Raw genomic sequence first — 23,683 nt, 5'->3', positions numbered from 1 at the left:
CTTGAGATTATCCCTAAATTCATGTGGGATATGTTCAAGGTCATATTTTGGCTGTCATGAACTTGTTTTAAATTGCTTCAGCTTCAGCCTGAACATGCATATGAGCAATTGATGGTTTGTTCCATAGTCTGCCCCTGGCCATGTTTTTAACTTATAATATGGAGCTTTTCCACCATCTTTTTCCACAGATGTAGTCAATTTGATTTCTGTATATTCTATCTAGTGAGGTCCATGTGTATAGTCATCTTTTTGTGGTCTTAAAAAAGGCATTTGCAATGAATAAGTCATTGCTCTTGCAAACTTTTATCATGGGATCTCCAGCATAATTTCTATCACCACAGTCATATTCTCCAACTACTGAGCCTTCCTTTTTGTTTCCAACCTTTTCATTCCAATCACCAATAAATATCATTGTATCTTGATAGTATGCTTGATCAGTTTCAGACTGGAGAAGCTGATAGAACTCCTTAATTTCATCATCACTGGCTTTAGTGGTTGGAGCATAACTTTGAATAATAGTTGTATTAACTGGCCTTTCTTGTAGGTGTATGGATATTATCCTATCACAGACAGTGTTGTACTTCAAGATAGGTCTTGAAATGTTCTTTTTAAAGTGGCAGAGGGCTCTGGAGGAGGGAAACATTCAAGGTTCTAGATATTCTTTCTTCCACCCAGCCTCTTTCCTATGCTCAACCCTCAGCCTGATCTTTCTAGATAACAAATCCAAACATGTCCTAGTTATACCTGTAAGACTTCTCATTGTCCTTAGGAAAAAGTCGAAAGTAATTGATAAGAATCTTATTAGTCGTGTTATTCCCTGCAATCCCTACCCACAGGGTCCTATGTTACAGACATCGCTGCAATGTTCTATGCTAGGCGCCTGCTCACGCCTGCTCCTCTTTCTGATAAGTCCTCTAGGAAGCTTCTCTCTGTGTGTCTCTGCTTCTGTTTCCTACCCCAAGTCTTTTTCACTCTTCCTCTGTGCACTCCTATCATCTTATCATTCCCTACCATACCCCACCCACTCCCTACTTTCTGGGACATTTAACATACTATCCCTATAATTGCCACTTAGCTTGTCTGTCTCCATTTTTCTCACCCCCGCTATCAGCTCCAAAATATGAGGCAGAGATTGCTCCTCTCTTTGCTCTAAAACCTAGAACAGAATCTGATAGGTAACAGATACTGACACATACCTGTCCACTTGAAATACTAGATGGTTCTTTATCTTTAACTCATCCTTCCTTCTTCCATATTGTTGTTACTTGTCCTCAGTGTGATTTCAACTCATGGATAGTGATCGCACATCTTAGAAAGTAGAACTACTACCTAGAGTTTTCTTGGCTGTAATCTTTTCTTTTTTCCTTTGATGGAGGAGGCGGGGTAGGAGTGAGGTGTTAGGGTTAGGACTACGGCCAGGTCTAAGCTAGGCCTACAGCTCGCCTGTAATCTTTATGGAAGCAGATTGCCAGCTCTTTCTTGCACAGCACCACTCTGTGGGTTTGAACAGCCCATCTTTAGGTTGGCAGTCAAGCTCAAACTGTTTGCAGCACCCAGAGATGTTTTCTTCCTTCATTGAGGGGCCTTAACTTAGGAAATGTTTTTACTTCTTTTATTTCAGGGCAAGGTTGGTCTGCCCATTTCTGTTTCTCACTTCAGGAATCTGTCTCTATCTATTAGGCATAATATGCTTCTTCCTAGGTTCTCACAAGTTTGTCACGCAAGCGAAGAACCCCGTTCTGAAGGCTGCCAGTGGTTTGCTGTTATTTTTTGTTAAGTGCCGTCTCATGCCATCAACTCAATTCTGACTCCCAGCAACCTTGTATAGAATTTCTAAGGAGAAGCTGGTGGGTTTGAATTCCTAACCCTCTGATTAGCAGGCCAGTGCTTATCCTACAGAACCACACCAGGACTCCACGAAACAGTATAATATAATCATTAAATGAATAATTTTTCTAGGCAGGCTACTTGAATTACTAGTTGGGTAAGTTACATAAAGTTATCTGTAAAGTACAGTTGTTGTTAAGTGCCTTCAAGTTGCTTCTGACTCATCAGCGACCCTGTATATGGCTTTGAAGGAGTGGCTGGTGGGTTTGAACTGCCAACTTTATGATTAGCAGTCCAGTGCTTATCCTACAGCGCCATAGTTGCCATCAGGGAAACCCCACGTATAACAGACAAAACTCACCCAGACCTGCGCCATCTGCATGACCACTGGCAAGTTTGAGTCTGTTGTGGCTACTGTGTGTGTTGAGTGTTTTCCAAGTAAAGGGGCTCATTTTTTAGTGCTATATTGAACAATACTCTATTGTGAGCCACAGGCACAATTTTGGGATGTAGATCACCAGCTGTTTTGTCCTGGTCTGTCATCATCTGGAAACTCCACTGAAACCTGTCCACCATAGGTAACCTTGCTGGAACTTGACCTTCCAGCATCATTGCAGCACTTACTTCACTAAAGTAGGATACACTTCCAGGCATGGGGTGGTGTTTAGATGAGCAGAAATGAGGTGAGGAGTGTGTTTGGGGTCAACCTCTGCAGGCAGAAAAGTAGGCAAGCATGAGGAGCCCAGACTTATACCAGGACAGGTGTGTGTGTGTGTGTGTGTGTGTGTGTGTGTGTGTGTGTTAGGAAGCAGCAGGACAAAAGATACATCGCTAGGTGGAAACTGAATAAAAAGGACTTGATTTTGTTGCATGCCATTGAGTGGATTTTGACTTATCACAACCCTGGTAGACAGAGTAGACCTGCCCCATAGGCTTGCCTATGGCTACTATGGCTATTTTACGGTTAGTCCTGGCATGGTGCTGTAGGATTAACACTTGACCACAAGGTTGGTTTGAACTGCAAGGTCAGCAGTTCAAACTCAATAGCTGCACCTTGGAAACCCTATGTTGTTGTTGATGTTAAGTGCTGTTGAATTGTTTCCAACCCATAGCGACCCTGTATAGGGTTTCCAAGGAGTGGCTGGTGAGCTTGAACCACCGACCTTGTGGTTCAAACCAACTTTGCAGTCCAGTGCATTAACCCATAGCACCACACCAGGATTCCTGGGAACCCTATACAGGGTCGATATGGGTGGGAACCTACTCCACAACTTAACAACAACAACAATATATCATGGTTAGGACTGCTAATCACATTGTCGACTGTTCAAGCCCACCAGCTGCTCCTTGGAAACCCTATCGAGGGTTACTATGAGTTGGAACCACATTGATGGCATTTAACGACAGCAGTATACCATGGTTAAGTACTTGGCTGCTGGGTGAAAGGTTGAGGGTTCAGGGCAAAACCCCCAGCCACTCCACAGGAAAAAATGTGGGGGCCTGCTTCCATAAAAGTTTATAAGCTTGGAAATCCTATAGAGCAGGTCTGTTCTGGCCTACAGGGTAGCGATGAGTTAGCACCCTCTCTACAACAATGGATGTTTGGTTGTTGATATTGGTGTTATCTTTTGGGGAGCAGACCACCTTTCCTTTTTTCGCATAGAGTTGCAGGTAAGTTTGAACCTCTGACCTTTTGGTTAGCAGCTGAGCACATAACCACTGTAACTTGGGCCCCTTACAAAGGACCTAGAAACCAAAATTGAGTGTTGTTCTGTAAGAAATAGGGCCCCTGCTCTTTTTAAGTACAAAATTTTCTTGAAAGGTAAGTCTGGTTTCAGTATGAAAAACAGGATAAGAGAATAGAGCAGAGACCATGAAGAGAATCTGTCACAAAACACTTGGGTTTAAACCTCTCAGGTTCCACATGAAATTAGAACTAGCCTGGTATTTTACTTAATAAACATTTTAATCTTGTTAATCCTCCTCCAGGTACTGGAAGCCCATGGATTGAAACCAGTTGTCTTGAAACCAAAAGAGGTAGGAAAATTAAAAGAAATTTTGTTGCTATGAGCAGGTTGCTAACTGAAAGGTTTGTGGTTTGAACCCATCAGCGGCTCCATGGAAGGAAGACATGACCATTTGCTCTGTGCAGAGTTACAGCTTTGGAAAATCTTACAGAGCAGTCCTACTCTGTAATGTAGGGTCATTATGTGTCAGAATCAATGAGATTAACAGATTTTTATTTTTGCAGTTTTCACAGTTAGTATTACCAATGATTCCTTAAAACACATGTGTTTTAATGCTTGGTGAATCACTTTCCTCGACGAGCATTTCAATAATTCATGCCAGAAATGCTTGGGGGTTCCCTCACTGAGATCCAAAACACTAACCAGAATTGACTTCGGGTTTCTTGTCTGCAGTATTCACAAATTAAAGGAGAAATTAACATGACTAAGAGCTAGAGACTGAATTCAAAGCGCCCGCTGCTGCCTTGAGAATGAGGATAAAACCAACTTGCCATTGAGTTGACTGCAATTTATGACAACCTCATTTGTGCCTGAGTAAAACTGTGCTCCATGGGATTTTCAAGGTGGAATTTTCAGAAATAGATCTGCAGGTCTTTCTGCTAAGGCCTTGAGTTAGCAGCTGAGCACATTGACCCTTACTGCCATTCAGGGGTGCCTAAGACTGGGCAGATGTTGTAACAGGTTTGTGCTAAAGCTTTCACATATGATAGTACTTAACCTTCAACTATATAAGTAAATCTGAGTGCCCTGTACTTTGTTGTTAAATGCTGTCAAGTCAGTTCTGACTCATAGCAACCCTGTATAGGGTTTCTAAGGAGCAATGGATGGGTTTGAACCACTGACTTTGCAGTTAGCAGTCTAGTGCTTATCCTATAGCACCACACCAGGACTCTGTCCTGAACTTTAGAATACTTGAATAAACATAGTGCAGCTGACTTGCTGTTTTTTCTCTCATGAAAGCAAATGATACGAAATTAACTTGTATGTAGGTTAATTGCAATAAACACAATAGGAAACATTTCTCTCTGTCCTATAGGGTTTGGCACTCATCAATGGGACTCAGATGATCACTTCCCTGGGCTGTGAGGCTGTAGAGAGAGCTAGTGCCATTGCACGGCAGGCGGACATCGTGGCGGCCCTGACCCTGGAGGTGCTCAAGGGCACCACCAAAGCCTTTGATACGGGTCTGCATGGTTCTTCTCTTTCATTGCTACTCCTTCAGCCAGAAGCCTGCGGGGTGGGATAGTTAAGGTCTGTAGATGTGGGAGTGGTTGTTGTCACTGTTGTTAAGTGCCATAGAGAAGGTTCCCACCCATAGCGACCCTGTATAGGGTTTCTGAGGAGCGGCTGGTGAATTTGAACTGCTGACCTTATGATTCAAACCGACTTTTCAGTCTAGTGCATTAACCCACAGCACCACATGGTAATAAGAAAGAAGAAGAGAAAGCCCAGTGTCTATGTCATGTCCAACTTGGCTACAGCTTCATCTGAGCTTTGCCACACTTGATCCTTGAAACAACCATGTTTTCCAGAAAAAATTCACCCTGGGTGTTAAATAACCTGTCCCATATCACACAGGTCCATTTTCCAACAAGCTATGCTTTGTTTTAGGAATCTGTTCACAGGGTTTTAGTACTAGAGTAGGATTAGGGTTGGTCCCCAGTAGAAAACTGGGGGGAAAGATGTGAAAGAAACCATACCTTATCTAGAGTATAAAGAATTTGAAAGACTTTTTATTATAAGAAGTAAACCAAAATCCAAACTAATTTCCATCGAGTCGATTGGGAGTCACAGCAATCCTGTATATGGATTCAGAGGCTGTAAATCTTTATGGGAGCAGAGAAACTCATCTTTCTCCCTCAGAGGAGCTGGTAGGTTTGAATTCTTCTGATCTTGCAGTTAGAAGTCCAGTGCTTATCCTACAGTACCAACTGGGCTTCTTATTATCAGAAGACAGAAAAATTTCTTAGTTCAGTTGCGTCACCATCAAATTCTCTCTCACTAAGGGTAAACACATTGTCTTGAGTTGAAGTCCCAGTGGGTTCAACACACAGTTTGCCCTCATTTATTTAAAGTAGAAGGAAGAAAGTCAATAAAGAGAAATTTGCTTTGGGAGTTCAGTTTCAAAATTTCAGTGTGGTTAAGGATGTCTGAACCGTGACAGCAGATAGGGTAGTTCGGAGTTATTACTTATAATAGATTTCAAATAAAAGAAATGCTCAGATTTTTTCTCCTTCATCAATTGTAGACATTCATGCCGTTCGCCCTCATCGTGGGCAAATTGAAGTCGCTTTTCGGTTTCGGTCTCTCTTGGACTCTGATCATCACCCTTCAGAAATAGCAGGTCTGGACATGTTAATGTAGTGAGTTCATTTGGTGGCATGTTGAGTGAACGAATTAGTAACATGTCTCCATTTTACCTTTTCCAACTTTTCCACAGAAAGCCACCGGTTCTGTGATCGTGTTCAAGATGCATACACCATGCGCTGCTGTCCACAGGTAAAAACGAAAAATAGCACACTTTATTGCACCCCCTACAAATTCAGGGAGGAAGTTAAAAAAAGACAAATTAAAGAATCACATAGGAAGTCAATTATAATACAAATTTCTTTACAGTGTCCATTAAAAATTATGAGTATATATAACATCATTTTTAATTCCATTTACCATTCTATAAAGTTTCTATTCTTTATAGTAAGATATTGCCTTTCTCTAGAATGCTCTGTTCAACTCCCACATTAGAGCAAGCCAAGAGCCTGCTTGATGTGTTGGTTTAACACCATAAGCATTTTAAAGTCTTAGTTTTAATGACATTGTAGCCAGTTCGTGGAGTTATACTGGTACTCCCTGTTAGGACAGAATTGGAGACAGCCAGTCAGGAATGCTTACATGAAAATCTAATTGTATCATTTCCAAATTCAAGTACACATCTGTGGTTTTGCCTTATCTGCATTTGATGGTCAAAGATAAGTCATTATAAATGAATATGTAAGATGTAACTTTAAATAAAACATGTAGATGACCTGTGGGTATTGGCAGATGTTATAATTCATTACCAGATGGCTACGTGACCTGACATTGGCAATTAGTTGAGTGAAAAATTAATAAGGATCTTAAAAATGAATCAGTACTTAAGTTTGTGCCCAGTTAAAGTCTGTAGTCTAAGAGTGAGTCCTTCCTAGCATAAAAGCCCTTATTTGCAGTTACTTCACAAGTCCTATTCTAGGTAACTTATTTAAAGAAATATATATATATGATGAAAAGCCCCTGTGTAGATGAAAAACCTCTCTGGAAGTGTTAAATTAGGTCTACATTAAGACTAAATCCTAGCTTTGTTGTTGTTGTTGTTAAGTGCCATTGAGTCGGTTCCGACCCATAGCGACCCTGTACAGGGTTTCCGAGGGTGTAAATCCTTACGGGAGTAGAAAGCCTCATCTTTCTCCCGCGGAGCGGCTGGTAGTTTCGAATCGCTGACCTTAAGGTTCGCAGCCCGATTCATAACCACCCTGATATTAGATAAAGGATCCCTGTTGGCACAGTGGTTAAGCACTCAATTGCCAACGGAAGGGTGTTTGAACCCACAAACCACTACACGTGAGAAAGGTGCAGAGGTCTGCTTCCATAGAGACCGACAGCCTTAGAAACCCTGTGGTCACTCTGTCCTGTCGTGTCGCTGGGACTCGAAATTGACTCGATGGTGATAGGTTTGGTTTTTTGGATATTTTATGTGACAGGCACCATTTTAAGTATCATCCGGTGTTAATACATTTAATCTTCCCAACTATGAGATGTTGTTATGGTTAGCTGCTGTCATGGAAAAAATCGAACAAAAGGCTGCCCAGTCATTTATGATTGGCTGGGGAGACCATATTCTGTCATGATCCCTAGGATTTTCATTGGCTGTCTGTCAGTAGAACCTCACTAGGCTTTCTCCCTAGTCTGCCTTACTCTGGAAGCACCACAGCAACATACAAACCTCCACTGGCAGGCAGGTCGGGGATGCACATGAGGTGCATTGGCCAGGAATCGAACTCAGGTTTCCTTCATGGGAGGGGAGAATTCTACCACTGAGCCATCAATGCTTCAGGTTTCAGATAACTTTCCTTATTCCATTTTTTCAGTTGGGGAACTGAGGCACAGAAGTTAAATAAGTAACTTGCCTGAGGTCCCATAGCTAGGCCTTTATTGCCTTTACTTCTGGGAGAATCTAGAGGACAGGCACTGCCTTAGAACATGTGACTGCTTGGGGATTGGTTAGTTAGTAGCTGCCTTATTCATGAGTACCTTCCAACATGGGACCTTCATACTTCACAAACTTAGCCTCCTTGGATAACAGCTTCCATCTGAGTGATTTCTTTGTGTCATGTCTAAGAGTTCATTTAAATGATTTTATTTACTAGTCACAACCCATAAGGTAAGTTCTATTGTCTGTTTTCTAACTCTGTTTCTGTTTCAACAATAAATGTCACTTTCCCAAGTTGATATTCTTTCTCCTATACTGTGCTATATATTATATATTGTTGCTGTTGCTAGGTGCCATTGAGTCAGTACAGACTCATAATGACCTTCTGCACAACAGAATGAAACCACCCAGTCCTGTGCCAATCTCGCAATGCTTTCTACACGTGGGCCCTTTGTTACTGTACCAATCCATCTATATAATAATGTTGTATTATATAGACAGATCTCATGTGGACCCGTGTTATAATGGATTCATTCTCATTTGTTTTAGTGTGCATCCAGAATATTTATAGCAAAATAATCTTCAAATTCCAAATGAACAGACTTTTCGTGGTAATAACTGTAAAGTATTTCTGGAGAAAGACTGAAGATGTGACTTTAAAAAAATATTGGTACCTGAGAATACACTTAAGGGCCTCAATGGTCATATCTGTTGATTGTATTTTAGGTCCATGGTGTGGTAAATGACACAATAGCATTTGTGAAGAACATCATTACCACAGAACTCAACAGTGCCACTGACAATCCTGTATCCTTTGATTGTTTGCTGTCTTGTTATTACATACAGTCCCCCACGTATAATAGGATTTCATCTGATCATTTCATCATAAGCCGATTCTGACCTAAACCTATGCCTCTTCTTTTAAAAATTGGTTTATTGTTTTTGCCTTTTATTATCAGTATCTTTATAAATCCAATCTTGATTTGCCTTTGGGGGTTGACCTATGAATGATGACATCGGCACATTAGGTATGACTAGGTGTTTTGTAAGTAGTACATGTTACTACTTACAAAACACCTAGTCATAAATGCAGTTCATTGTAATTCAAATATGTCTTAAATGGTTGTATAGAATTCCAGCTGGTAATTTCAATCCTAGCTGTGAGATTATTCTATATACTTATCAGTTCAACTTCTCCATTTCTTGTGGCTCCAAGAGTAAGTGACTTTCTCCAGGTTAGAGCTGGTAAACAGCGGAAGCAGACCTGTGAGCCTTACCTTGGGTTCTGAATCAAACATACAGTGCTTTCAAAATGGACCCATTAAAGATTAATGGAGGTTTTCCTAGCATTGGCTGAGATGTTTCATAAAAACTATTGTCCTAAAACCTCTGCTGAGGTCATTAGTAGAAGGATGAAGCCCACCTTGCCCCAAGTGTGATTGGTTAGTTTGGTGTTTGTGCAATGCTTCCTGGTTCTAGTAATGTCATGATTCGGTTAGCAAGAGGCAACCTTTTAACATTTACTAAAGCATTGGCCAAACAGTTATGGCCTCCCAGATCCCAAGTCTTTATTTCTGAAATTGGCTCTATTCAACTCCACATTTACATATTTGTAATATAAGAGAAAAGTAAGAGTACTTGCATTTCTCAAAGATGGAGTTCTTCTTTCCCTAATGCTGTGGCTCATCTCAAGGTCACCCTCGTTTTGCTTATAGAATATTCTTTAATGGCTTAGTTTCCCAGAAGCTAGTGTGATTGGACAGGAGTCCACACTGGCAAAGTGTTCGCAGAGACAATACTGCCTTTGAAGACCATCAGACTTCCTAAGAATAAATTTCTCCTACTTTATGGCTCTACCTCCATTCTTAACACTGGAGAAAGGGCTGAATTAGAGGCCCCGCGGAAGCTGGAGTTCAGGGTGTGGGTTAGCAGATGGCTTGACAGCAGCTATGCAAACTCACAGCACATTTTCTGTATGCCTTCTCTGATAAACCTGCTTCAGAATGTGTGTTTTATGTTCTCTTAGGTTGCTTTTCAGCTAAGTCAACTCTGTATTAAGTGACCTTGTTGTTGTTGTTAAGTGCCGTCTAGTCGGTTCCGACCCATAGCGCCCCTGTACAGGGTTTCCGAGGGTGTAAATCGGGGGAGAAAAAAAGTGACCTTAGGATCGTGGGTCTTTCAAATCACTAAACTACAAATGGAGTTTGTTTCACATATCAGTACTTGCACTGTAGGGGTAAGATATCCATTCTGTTGTTGCTTTTGTTAGGTGTGCCAACTCATAGCCACAAGATACACAACAGAATTAAATACTGCTTGGTCCTCACAATCATTGCTATGCTTGAGCCCACTGCTACTGCCACTGTGCTAATAATCCATATTGTTGGGGGTCTTCCTCTTTTTTTTTCACTGATTCTCCACTTTATCTAGCATATGTCCTTCTCCAGGGATTGGTTCCTCCTGATAATATATCAGAAGTATGAGAGACAAAGTCTTACCATCCTGGCTTCTAAGGAACACTCTGATTATAATTCTTCCAACACATTTTATAATTACCTAATTTGGATTGGAATGGATATCGTGCAGAGTAAAAATAAAATTACTGTTAAAGCACTAGATTTAGGGGAAGAGATAATTTACTACTCGATGCCCTACCTGCCCAGAAAGAGTTTCAGCAAAAAAGTTCTTTCATGTCTTAAAAACTGTTTATCATTGAATTCATTACATTGAATCAATTTTCAATGGTTTAATATTTGGGAGTTCTTCAGCAATACTTGTATTGTCAGAAATATTTTTCTCAGTTTTCAATTGCAGTTCTACGATACCTACTTCATAGTGCCAAGTATCATGGGAGTTAAATTTTAATCACTAGTAACCTAGTTTGAGAAACCAACAAACACATTTGGAACAACCAGAGAACAGTGTTGTTGTTAGCTGTTGTTGAGTCAGGACCAACTTATGGGGACCCACGCACAATGGAATGAGAGCCTGCCTATTCCTGTACCATCTCCATAATTTATTGTGAATCAGACCATTGTGATCCATATCATTTTCACTGACTGATTCTCAGAAACAGATAACCAGGACTTTCTCCCTAGTCGGTCTTAGGATGTTGTGCAGAAATCTGTTCAGTATTGTGACTGCATTCAAGCCTTCACTCATACCTAGATGGTGGCTGGACAGATGGCTGTAGCATAGAAGGCCCTGGATAGGGTTTCCAAGGAGTGGCTGGTGAGCTTCAAACCCACCTTGCAGTCTAGCACATTAACCCACAGGGCCATACCTCCTACTTAAGCAGGACTGTGAGGACCTCATCTGCTCTGAACACTGGCAGAGAGCTACTGAATTGGAATATTCCCTCAGAATTGATTGCTCCAGACGTGTTGGTAGTTACTCATCAGTAGAGTCTTCGGTTTAGTCATTTTTTCTTATGAAGCACAAGCTCACAGTGCCCACTGAAAAACAAAATTCATTTTTAATTAAACTGGTGCCCTGGTCTGAGCTTCAGGTTATAAAACGTTTTGAAAGGCAACACTAACCACCCCATTAGAACAGCGACAGTGCTTAGGCACCTAATCCCACAAGAGACCATCATGCTGCATGTTTCTTTGACACCCAATCTTAAAGGTTTTTATGCTTTTGTGTCTTTTATGCTGACATCTGCTTGTAGAAAAGCTCCTTTCTTTGCTCCACCCCACATCTGTACTAGGGTCACCATCCCATTAAAAACAGTCACTTGGAGAAGGAGTTAAACTTGAAGAGATCCATAAATGTTACCTTCAAGCCTTAATCTGTTTTGAAAGATGGTCTTTGCTAGCAGAGGAGAGACTGTTTCTGGAGGAAACTTCCATGGAGAATACCCAGCCAAAGTAAGCTTTTTGGAACTGTTTCTAAGCCTGGAAATATAGTCCAAGTCAGGCTGACTGAATTGAGACTCTTTCAGGCCCTGGACTATTTGGCCATTGGTGTGCATGAACTTGCTGCGATTAGTGAAAGAAGAATTGAAAGACTCTGTAACCCGGCCCTGAGTGAGCTGCCTGCCTTCCTGGTGTCTGAAGGTGGTCTGAACTCTGGGTTCATGATCGCCCACTGCACGGCTGCAGCCCTAGGTAAGGGCAATGCCCATTGCTCAGAGTGCAAGTCTGCCTCCATACATCTTTCCCATTGACTTACAAATGGCACATGTTGTCTTTGAACAAGATGTAATTTCAAGAGCAGATTTGCCTAGCTTGCTCAATACAAATGAATCAGGGGAGAAAGAGGTAAGGGTTGTGTTTCTTTAATATGTTTTAGAAAAAGAGAAGCAAATATCTGCTAATGTTACACTAACCCATAAAAATAACAACCATCCAGAGTTGACACCAATACTAGTCCAGGCTGTGGCAAGGGCTCCTCCCTCTCGAAGCTATCACTGGCAGCCATCAACCATTGCTTAAACACAGAGCATACATACTTAATAGCATCCTTGCATGGTCTGAATGTCAAATCTTCTTGCCCAAGATCTTGTTCAGCTTCAATCACCAATGCCACTCCTGAATTCTAATTCCACCTCCTCTGGTGATCTACACCCAGTCAAATTATTCCCAAATAACCTGGAGATGGCTATCACGTTTTGTTTTCTTTTTGTCCTTAGTTTTCCTGACATACTAAAAACTTCCTGTGTTTTCAACTTGACCTTATAATATTAGGGGTTCCAGCTTCCCATTGGGGGCAGATTACCCAATAAGTAAGGTACTCATGGGCTTATTTATGCTTACTCACTAATCCGTCTTTGTTAGGGACCATAAATTTGAAAAGAGGCTTTGATTCTTAGTAAGGTGCTGTGGATTTGGGAGAAAGATTGGTGAGGTGCCAGCCATACCTAGAAGCAGAAACTTTGATATGGCTAAAAAAAAAAGTGGAATTGTTTACTATAGATAAATAAGCAAACGTAAGCCTGTGCTTTCCTTGCTTAGTGGGTAATCTGACTGTTTCCCATCTTTGTGTTATCTCAGAACTCAAATAGTTTTAAAGTCTTTGTTACTTTAGGGGGAAAAAATCACCAGCGTCTTCCCCCAAAGCAGCTTTGGATTCGCTGGTGCTTGGATAATGACCAAGAGCCACTGAAGAGGGTCTTCCATTGCTGTGGAGCGCTTTGGGAAAGTCAGCGCATTACTTTGGTAGTGGGATACTATTATACAAGTCTTTCTGTAACTTGCACTGGCTTCTTGCAGTTTCTGAGAACAAAGCCCTGTGCCACCCTTCGTCTGTGGACTCTCTGTCCACCAGCGCCGCCACAGAAGACCATGTCTCCATGGGAGGATGGGCAGCCAGGAAGGCGCTCAGGGTCATCGAGCATGTGGAGCAAGGTAATGTCAGTCAGCCCAGGTGGCAGACACTGCTAATAAACGACTAGGACAGTGGCTCTCCTGGGAGATTCCCCAGTGGCAGCAGCATCACCACCTGGGAAAGTGTTAAGAATGCAGATTCTCAGGTCTCATCCTAGACCTGTTGAATCAGAAACACAAGGGAGGAGACGGGAGCCTGCTGGGTCTGAAGGGGCCCTCCAGGTGACTCTGAAGCTCCAGAAAGGTTAAGAACTTCTGAGCTGAGTTAAGCCAGTTTATCAGCCTCTTTTTGTTTTAATGAGAATTTAAAATATATTTAAACATATATGAAGAGACAATTTTTTATTGATCTCCACTTACTTTTATTGAGGTATCATTCACAATCCACCCATTTAAAATGTATAGTTCTGTGGTATTCAGTGTCTTCGTACCCACAGAATTGTACAACCATCACCACAATTAATTTTACTTCCTAGCTATCACCCCCTCCCAACCTCTTCTAAGCCCATCCCAGCCCTGGGCAGCCATTCATATTTTGTGTGTCTCTATAGCTGTGCCTATTCTAGACATTTCATGTAAATGGAATGCTGTAATATGTGGTCTTTTGTGATTGGTTTCTTTCACCTAACACAGTGTTCTCAAGGCTCATCTGTGTCATGTGTTAGGACTTCATTCCTTTTACAGGTGAATTATATTCTACAGCGTGGATGGGTAGATTACATCTTGTTTATTCATTCATTGGTGTGATGGATTTTTGGGTTGGTCTCACTTTGGGGATGGGTAACATGTGTAATGATGCTATATGACTTACTCATGTACACATGTTTGTGTGGATGTATGTTCTTATTTCTCTTGGAAGTCAAATTGTTGAGTCAAATGGTAACTCTATATTTAACTTTTAATAATTGCCCTGTTTTCCAAAGCAGCCACACCAGTTTACATTCCTACCCACAGAGTATGAGGGTTCTGATTTCCCCCAAATCCTCACCACACTTATTACTTAGCACAGTGTATTCTTAATTTTCGCTCTTAAAATGACTTCTCCATTGAAAATCATGTACTGGTCAAATGCATAGGTGATTAGATTACCCTTATCTAGCTTCATGTGTGTTATATCCAAACATCAGCAAATCGACCGTACCTTCAAAAGACACAGAATCAAACTCTGTCATCTCCTTCTGATTGGTCCTCTTGTTTTCACTACTGTCCCTCTGCAGTCACCAGGCACAACAACCAAGTTGAGCTTTTTAACACACCATTTAGACATCATGCCCCAATGAAACTTTGCCAGGTATTTCCTTGAACTGAAATCCAGCCTCCTTACTGTAGCCTACAAAGCTCTATGTGACCTGAGGTCTGCCTCTTGCTGCCATCTCTCTCCATCCCATTCTCTGCCCTGGAAGCAGCACCTAGGTCATTGCTGGTCCATGTGCTTACAAGAAGAAAAGAGTCATACAGAGTAAAAGGTACTTTCAAGGTTTAGATTCTTAGGATATTTTTCACTTTTATTATTAAATTACAATATACTAGCTTCTCTCAAAAGAGAGAGAAATCAACATTTAGAAAAATCCAGTTAAATTAAGATATACTGAGCTCCTGAAATTTGTAATGACCAAGTGCCTAGTTTCTTAAATCTCAGAACTGAAATTTGTGGACAATAATAAAGAGCATTTAACAACATGTTGCAGAGGTGACAATGTAAGATTTTTCTCATGTTTTGTGTTTGATCTTTCTAACCTTCCCAGTTTTTCTGTCTTTGACATTATCTCACAGACTGCTCCTCTTTTGAAATAACACTAACCTTTGTTGAATATATACAATGTGTGTTCAACTCTTAGCCTGCATAATAACCTGAGAAGAGATGTACTCTCAGAAAATCATGGTAAAGATTAAATAGTGTATGCTAGGTAATACAGCTTATAAATGACAGAGCTTAGATTCAATCTCAGCAGTAGGTTCGATCCCAGGTAGTTGGTTCAAGAGATTAAGTAGTTTGCAAAGGTTGGAAACAAAGAGGAAGGGTCAGTAGTTGGAAAATATGCTGGAGAATGTATGATAGAATTTTGCAAGACCAATGATGTTTCATCCCCAGATAGAATACAAAGGAATCAAAGTGACTACTCAGTGGGAAGAGACAGTGCAAAAGCTCCATATCATCAGCCAAAATAAGGCTCATATGCAAGTTTGAAAATTAAAACAAGCCCACAAGAGCCAAAATTTTATCTTGAACGTATACCACTTGAACTTAGAGACCATCTCAAGAACAGGTTTAATGTATTAGACACTAATGACCAAAGACCAAAAATGATGTGGGGTAACATCAAGAACATTATACAGAGAGAAATCTAAAGGTCATTAAAAAGGCTGGAAAGAAAGAAAAGACCAAAATGGATGACACAGATACTCTGAATTTTGTTCTCCAGCATAGAAATGGTAAACTGGAAAAATAAGGAAGTAAAAGAGTTGGACAAAAAATTTCAAAGGGCAGCTTGAGAAGACAAAGTCAAATATTATAGTGAAATGTGCAAAGACCTGGAGTTAAAAATCCAAAAGGAAAGAATACACTCAGCACTTCTCAAGCTGAAAGAACTGAAGAAAAAATTGAAACCTCAACTTGCAATATTGAAGGATTCTATCTATAGACAAAATATTGAATGAGGCAGAAACCATCAAAAGAAGATGGAAGGAATATACAGGGTCACTGTACCAAAAAGAAATGGTAAGTGTTCAAACATTTCAAGTGGTAGCATATGATTAAGAACCAGTGGTACTGAAGGAAGAAATCTGAGCTTCACTGAAAGCACTGGTGAAAAACAAGGCTTCAGACGTTGACAGAATGCAAATTGAAATCTTTCAATAAACTTATGCAGCACTGGAGGTACTTACTAAATTATGCTAAAATTTTTGGAAGATAGCTACCTGGACAACTGATTGAAAGAGATCATTATTTGTGACCATTTCAAAGAGAGGTGACCCAACAGAATGCAGACATCATTGAACAATATCATTAATATCACATGCAAGTAAAATTTTGCTGAATATAACTCAATAATAGTTGCAACGGTATAGATTTAGAGGATGACATGGAACTAGGGATATCATTGTTGACATCGGGCAGATCTTAGCTGAAAGCAGACAGTACCAGAAAGATGTTTACTTGTGCTTTATTCACTATACAAAAGAAACTGTGTGGACCATGACAAGTTACAGATAACATTGTGAAGATGGGTATACCCAAACACTTAATTGTGCTTATACTGTACATAAAACCTATACATAGATCAAGAGGCAGTCATTCGGACAGAACAAGGGGACACTGAATGGTTTAAAATCAGGAAAGGTGTGTGCTAGTGTTGTATCTTATTACTGTATGTGGAGCAAATAATCTGAGAAGCTAGATTATAAGAAGACTGAATGTGGCATCAGGATTGGAGAAAGACTTTAACAACATATGATCTGCATATGACAAAACCTTGCTTGCTGGAAGCAAAGAGGACTTAAATACTTTTAAATGAAGATCAAAGACTACAGCCTTCAGTATGAATTGTACTTCAATGTAAAGAAAACAAAAATCCTCATAACTGGACCGATAAGTAACATCATGATAAATGGAGGAAAGACTGTGGTTGTCAAACATTCTATTTTGCTTGGATCCACAGTCAACACTCATGGAATCAGCGGGCAAAAAATCAAATAGGCAAATCTGCTGCACAAGACCTCTTTAAATTTTCAAGAGCTAAAATATCAGTTTGAGGACTAAGGTGAGCCTGGCCCAAGTCATGGTATTTTCAGTAGTCTCATATGCATGTAAAAGTTGAACAATGAATAAAGAAGACCATAGAAGAATTGATGTATTTAAGTTATGGTACTGGAGAGGAATATTCAAAGTACCATAGACTGCTAGAAAAACAAACAAATATGTCTTGGAAGAAGTACAGTCAGAATGCTTCGTCTCTCATATTTCAGGCATGTTATCAGCAGGGACCAGTTCCTGGAGAAGGACATCATGCTTGATAAAGTGGTTGGTCAGTGAAAAAGAGGAAGACCCGCAATGAGATGGAATTATACCAGTGGCAGCAGCAGTGTGCTCAAACACAACCATTGTGAGGATGGCACAGGACGCAGCAGCATTTCCTGTTGTTGCACATAAAGTTGCTGTTGTGCATAGTGTTGGCATCAACTCGACGCTTCCTAACAACAACAAACAACAAAGAGCATTACTTTTTTAAATCTGCAACTTGTGGACAGCAATAAAGAACATTTAACAACATGTTACAGAGATGGCCATATAAGATTTGCCTCATGTTTTGTGTCTGACCTTGCTAACCTTCCCAGTTTTTCTGTCTTTGACATTCTCTCCCACACTGCCCTCTTTTGAGGTAGCATCATTTCATTAACCACTGTCAGACATTTACAGTCTTAACCTGTACAATACCTCAAGAAGAGATGCACTCTCAGGAAACCAAAGCAGAGATTAAATAGTGTGTGCAAGGTCAGATAGCTTGTAAATGGCGGAGTGTGGACTCAATCCCAGGCAGTTGGTCAAGTTTGTTGTCTTATCTACATCTCTATACTGTTGTATTGTTTACATAAATGAACCAGCATCCTATCGGTTCTCAGGACTGTTCTGTAATGTACTCTTGCAGAAGTCATCCAAACTGAAATCTCTATAAATTAAGAGTATGCTAGTTTAGTCAGATCTTCGTAATATCCATGAGAAGATTATGGAATAAGGTCATAAATTTACCAATAACCCAGGATTTGTTCCAATCATTTGGTAGCTTTAGACCAAAAATCTCTTGTCCTCATCAACTCCCCAACTCAACTTTCTGGATCAAGATGAATGACTACTGCTACCTATTACCTACCTCCTCTGTGTAAATCTCAATTTGTTTTTAGCTTGCTCTTCTCTTTAGCCCGAAATACCTGGCACATAGCTCTTCATCAAAGGTTTGAAGGAAGCAATGAATGAGTAATGCATGAGTCTTTGCTTACCTTTGGATTAATTCTACAATGTTCATTTTAAGCTTTCAAACTCAAAGCTGAGGTCCACTAAAAGGAAAATTCCAGAAATTAGTATCTTCCCAACTCTAAGTTTCTTAGTAAAACAATCTTTGCATGGTTGTTCTTAGCTAAGAACTCATAATATGTAAAATACCTTGAGATAAACTTGGGACATTGAGAAAAATAAATTTCTCTACATTGGATACAGTCAAATTACAAAGAATTTTAAATAGAAAGATAATTGAAAATTAATCCACTTTAGATTCCATTATTTGCTGGGGAAATAGTTTAAAGGCTTACAGTTGGCCAGACCATTTAAATGGTTAACCTGAATAATGTATTAAAAACACTTGACATATACTTAAATTTTGAAGCCCATTATACACTCACCATGAAAGCAAAGTTACAGAATCCATTTTGAACCAGAAAGGATTAGTGTAGTCCCTTACTTTCCAGATAAGGAAACAGAAACTGACAAGAAGTTGTTATTGTTTTTGTTGTTAGGTGCCATAGAGTCGGTACCAACTCAGCGACACTGTGCACAACAGAACAAAACACTACCCAGTCCAACCTCACAATCGTTGCTAAGCCTGAGCCCATCACTTCTACCACTGTGCCAATCCATCTCATTTGGGGTCTTCCTCTTTCTCTCTGACCCTACACCTTACTGAGCATTATATCCTTCTCCAGTAACTGGTCCTTCCTGACAACATGTCTGAAGTATGAGAGACGAAGTCTAGCCATCCTAGCTTCCGAGCAGCACTCTGGCTGTACTTCTTCCAACACAGATCTGTTTGTTTTCCTCCAACACCATAACTCAAATGCATCAATTCTTCTACAGCTGTCCTTCTTCACTGTCCTGCTTTCATATGCATGCCAAGAAGTCAAGGATCTTAACCAAAGGCACAAACTTACTTAACAGAATTAGGGTTCAACTTCAGGATTGTGGAGTATTTCTGTTTTTCTCCCCTAACAATATGAAATAAACCTGGCCTCTGGGTTTCAGGATGTGAATTGGAGAGAGAGCAGATTTTGTTTGCATAAATTATTGGGCAGCTTCTTGGGTGGTTTAGGAGCTCTAGTAACCTAGTCAGGTAAGTGCTTTATTTATCCTTTCTCATCATCTGTGTTAGTTTCTTAGGGCTACCCAAACAAATTACCACAAAGTGGATGGCTTTAAGCAACAAAAATATGTTCTTTCACAGTCCCAGTGGCTAGAGAACATCAGGACCATGCCCTCTCTGAAGGTTCTAGGGGAGAGTCTTTCTTTACCTCTTCCTAGCTTCTGGTGTCTCCCAGCATTCCTTAGCAGTCCTTAGCTGCCTCACTCCCATACCTGCCTCTGTCTTCACCTGGAACCGACTCCATGACACACAGACACCACCACCACCAATCTTTAATTTAAATGAATTACATATATGAGGGCCCTAAAAGGACTTCAAAAATTTTGTGGAAAAATTCTATAATCTTTTAATGCCATTTTTCCATGAAAAATTTTAAGCCCTTTGTATTTCCAAATAAGGTCATATGGCAATTTCAGCTTCTGGGTTGATGTGAATTTTGAGGGAACACTGTTCAAACCACTGCAACATAAAAGATACATCTAAGAGATTAATAAAACATTAACAATGCAAACAAAAACCAAGACAGCTTCATTCTGCCAATATAGACCCAACCAGCTGCTCGTTGACTGGCAATGACCATTAACTTTAGTGTCATTTATTTTCCTGACGTGTAAGGTCGGCCTCTGATCAGCTATCCTTCACATTTTTATTTATTTTTTGGTGTAGTGCTAGCCATCGAGCTCCTTGCAGCCTGTCAGGGAATCGAGTTTCTACGCCCCCTGAAAACAACCACTCCTCTGGAGAAGGTCTATGACCTGGTGCGCTCTGTTGTAAGGTAAAGTCAAACACGCCCCTGAAAGGACAGCGTTTCAGCACTGGGAACCTGGCAGTGGTTAATGTTTGGCTGGTGTGATTCCTCTCCAGACCCTGGATGAAAGACCGCTTCATGGCCCCAGACATCGAGGCTGCACACCGGCTGCTGGTAGAGCAGAAGGCAAGCTGGCTACTTGGCTGATTTCATGGCTTTGGGTTGGGATGGGAAAGCAAGGTGGGAGGGGAAAGAAGAAACCATAGTCGTTTTCTTCAATTTCTTGCTATTTTCTTGAAAGTGAACCAAAATGTACTGTCACATACAAGGCCACTAAGAAGTCAGGCTTGCCCCATGTAGCACTCAAACATAGTATATCCAAGAATTGGAAGTGGAAATGGATTTGTAATGGTGTTTTAAGACAAACACTCATGAATGGTTCATCTATCTTCCTCCCCAAGAATGTCCGCTTTCATCAAAAGCACTTTCTCTTTCTGGTGTTGTTTTTGTAACTACCACCACTGGGTCTAATGGCTGCATAGACCTGGAGGGACAACATCTCCCAGGTTTTCGCTTTAAAGGGTTATGTGTTGGCTTAGTGCTCTAGTGAGATACAGGTTCTCACTGAAAGGTACAGATGTCGCCAAGGCTGCTGCTTTGTTGGATAGCACAAGTGGTTAAGTGCTAGATGATGAATTAAAGAGTTATCAGTTTGAATCCTCCCAGAGGTGTCTGGGGAGGAAGGTTGGTGATTTACTTCTGAAAAACCAGCCATTAAAAACCTAACACGATTTTACTCTGAAATACATGGGGTCACTATGAGTCAGAATCAATTTGATGGGAGCTAACAACATGTGTTAGCTCTGGTAGCGCAGTGGTTACGAATCGGGCTGCGAACCGCAAGGTAAGCAGTTCAAAACTACCAGCTGTTCCGCTGGAGAAAGATGAGGTTTTCTGCTCCCGTAAAGATTTACAGCCTCAGAAACCCTGTACAGGGTCACTATGAGTCGGAACCGACTCCACAACACATAACCACCACCACCACCAACATGTGTACATATAATGAAATATAAATGTGTATATGCATATCTATACACATATAAACACACATGTATATATATGCACACATATGTTTGTATATTAAATTCTCTAAGTATTTGATTGTGACTTGTGGGTATCATTGTTCCCTAGATTAATTTGATTTGCTCTGAAATAGTTGCTTCATTCTTGGGGAATGATTTTCACACGTGTCATTCCTAAGCCTGCCTGCCCACTTCGAGGGAAAGTCCTTGCCTGCTGCCAACTTTGGTTCTATTGAAAGAACACCTGTTCCTACAGTCACCCAAAGGCATAGCAAGACTCCTCAGCTGTTAGCAGCCAGTCCTCTACCAAATGGACTTCTCATAATACTTCTCTGCTGGGTTTCATCATTCATTGCAATGGCCACACACAACTCACAGACAATACTCATGATTATAGAGTTTATTAGGAGCTCTGGTAGCGTAGTGGTTACGAATCGGGCTGCGAACCTTAAGGTCAGCAGTTCGAAACTACCAGCCGCTCCACGGGAGAAAGATGAGGCTTTCTACTCCCATAAGGATTTACACCCTCGGAAACCCTGTACAGGGTCGCTATGGGTTGGAACCAACTCAACGGCACTTAACAACAACAACAACAATAGAGTTTATTAAGGGAGTTACCAGGTAAGCCAAAAAGAGGGCCTGAATTTGAGAAGATTTTGTGCTTAAAAGGGAATAGTTTGGTGGGTGAAGATAAACACCAAACAAGGATCTAAGGCAGTACTTCTCAAACTGTCATATGTATATGACTCTGGGGATCGGATTAAAATGCAGGTTCAGAAGGTCTGGAATATTGATGCAGAGTTACCATCTAATCAATTCTGACTCATGGAGATGCCCTGTGCTCCACAGGGTGATCTTTAAGGGGCAGATCACCAGGTCCATCTTCTGAGATCCTTCTGGATGGGTTCAAACTGCCCAAATTTTTGGCTAATTATTGAGCATTTAACCATCTGCATCACCCAAGGATTCCAGATCTGGGCTGGAGGCTGAGAGTCTGCCTTGTCCCGGGTGATGCTGATGCGACTTGTCCACTGGCCATACTTCGATAGCAGGAAGGGTGGTGGGTGTCTAAGGACAAAGACAGCTTTGAACTGATTTATTTCAGTTTGACCCTGATAGAAATATGCATTTCCATCTCAAATACACTCAGTCAAAATCTATTTTCTAAGATGTCCAGGTGATTCTTATAGCTCTTGCTAAAATGTAGATTCTGGTTCAGTACATAAATGCAAATTCCCAGCAGAGCATCAAACCCAGGATGAACTGATTCAAAGCCCTCGACAGACAGAATACATGCACTGGGGAAACCCAACAAATTGCCTTTTATCATTCAAGGATTGTTGTTAAGTGCTGTTGAGTTGGTTCTGACTCATAGCGACCTTGTACAGAGTTTCTGAGGAGCGGCTGGTGAGTTTGAACTGCCAACTTTGCAGTTCAAACTGACCTTATGGTTAAGTGCTTATCCTACAACAGCACACAAGGACTAGGCTTCAGAAAACCCAAGATCATACTCTTGAGCAACCTTTCTTAAGTCTATTTATCCTGGTCTGGTAAGATTTGCTTCTTGATTTAATTCTTGACTTGCTTTTATTCTTTTAGTTTGGGCGTTTTGGAAGAGTAAGCAACTGAAAGCCGTCAGAGTAGCTTTAGCAAAATTTTGGACTTTGTTAAGGTAACCAAAGACTAATTGGCACCGATCGTGTGTCAAATAACTGAAAAATAAACAAACAGCTGCTACATGTCAGATAACGTTTTGATTGCAGGTGAAACTGATGTTTAATGCCATGTGAAGAGTGTTGCCAACATTTCAACCTTGTTCTGTCCTTGTTTCTCAGGTTTGGGAAGTAGCTGCCCCATACATAGAAAAATACAGAATGGAACATATTCCAGAATCAAGACCTGTTTCTCCTACGGCCTTTTCACTGGAGTTTTTACAGAAGAATTCCACCAGACTCCCAGAGTCGGGCGACCTTTAGTGGGCTTTGTCATGGATGAGCGGATCAGATATCTGTGGTAGTATTATGCTAGGAGAGAGACCTGAGAACGTTCCTAGGCAGATCAATCTATTACATAATTCAGTTCTCTTAAAACCTACTGTGTTCACACTGTCACAGTTGCTAAATCCAGCACTGTGCTCTTATTGACATGGTTCAAGACTTTCCAAGTATTTTCAGATTATAAGAGTTTCTTAACAATATCAACATATTGCCCGAGTCTCTTTTCTACTCACTGTTAACCCACTGCTGGCAAGACAATTCTGACTCATAGTCACCCTAGAGCGCAAAGTAGAACTGCCACATAGGGTTTCTGGGATTGTAAATAAATGATTTACAGACAGTCTAACTTTCTCCCGTGGAACAG

General features: G+C 40.8%; 1 protein-coding gene across 1 annotated transcript in view; it reads left to right on the top strand.

The window, feature by feature from the left end:
• The window catches only part of HAL (histidine ammonia-lyase), a 31,414-nt gene extending 8,116 nt beyond the window's left edge, over positions 1-23,298 (top strand). The window contains exons 10-20 of the mRNA XM_006871801.1: positions 3,817-3,864; positions 4,891-5,038; positions 6,103-6,198; positions 6,295-6,353; positions 8,764-8,844; positions 11,841-11,906; positions 11,981-12,146; positions 13,251-13,385; positions 20,159-20,267; positions 20,357-20,426; positions 23,158-23,298. Coding sequence (XP_006871863.1) covers positions 3,817-3,864; positions 4,891-5,038; positions 6,103-6,198; positions 6,295-6,353; positions 8,764-8,844; positions 11,841-11,906; positions 11,981-12,146; positions 13,251-13,385; positions 20,159-20,267; positions 20,357-20,426; positions 23,158-23,298 — 1,119 coding nt within the window. The remainder of the gene's footprint in view (positions 1-3,816; positions 3,865-4,890; positions 5,039-6,102; positions 6,199-6,294; positions 6,354-8,763; positions 8,845-11,840; positions 11,907-11,980; positions 12,147-13,250; positions 13,386-20,158; positions 20,268-20,356; positions 20,427-23,157) is intronic.
• The last annotated feature ends 385 nt before the right edge of the window (positions 23,299-23,683 follow it).

This window comes from Chrysochloris asiatica, unplaced genomic scaffold, assembly GCF_000296735.1.
Source record: "Chrysochloris asiatica unplaced genomic scaffold, ChrAsi1.0 scaffold00174, whole genome shotgun sequence".
In the NCBI taxonomy this organism is placed as follows: Eukaryota; Metazoa; Chordata; class Mammalia; order Afrosoricida; family Chrysochloridae; genus Chrysochloris; species Chrysochloris asiatica.
Note: the sequence above shows the minus strand (reverse complement) of the source record. Positions and strands in the feature narration are given on the sequence as shown.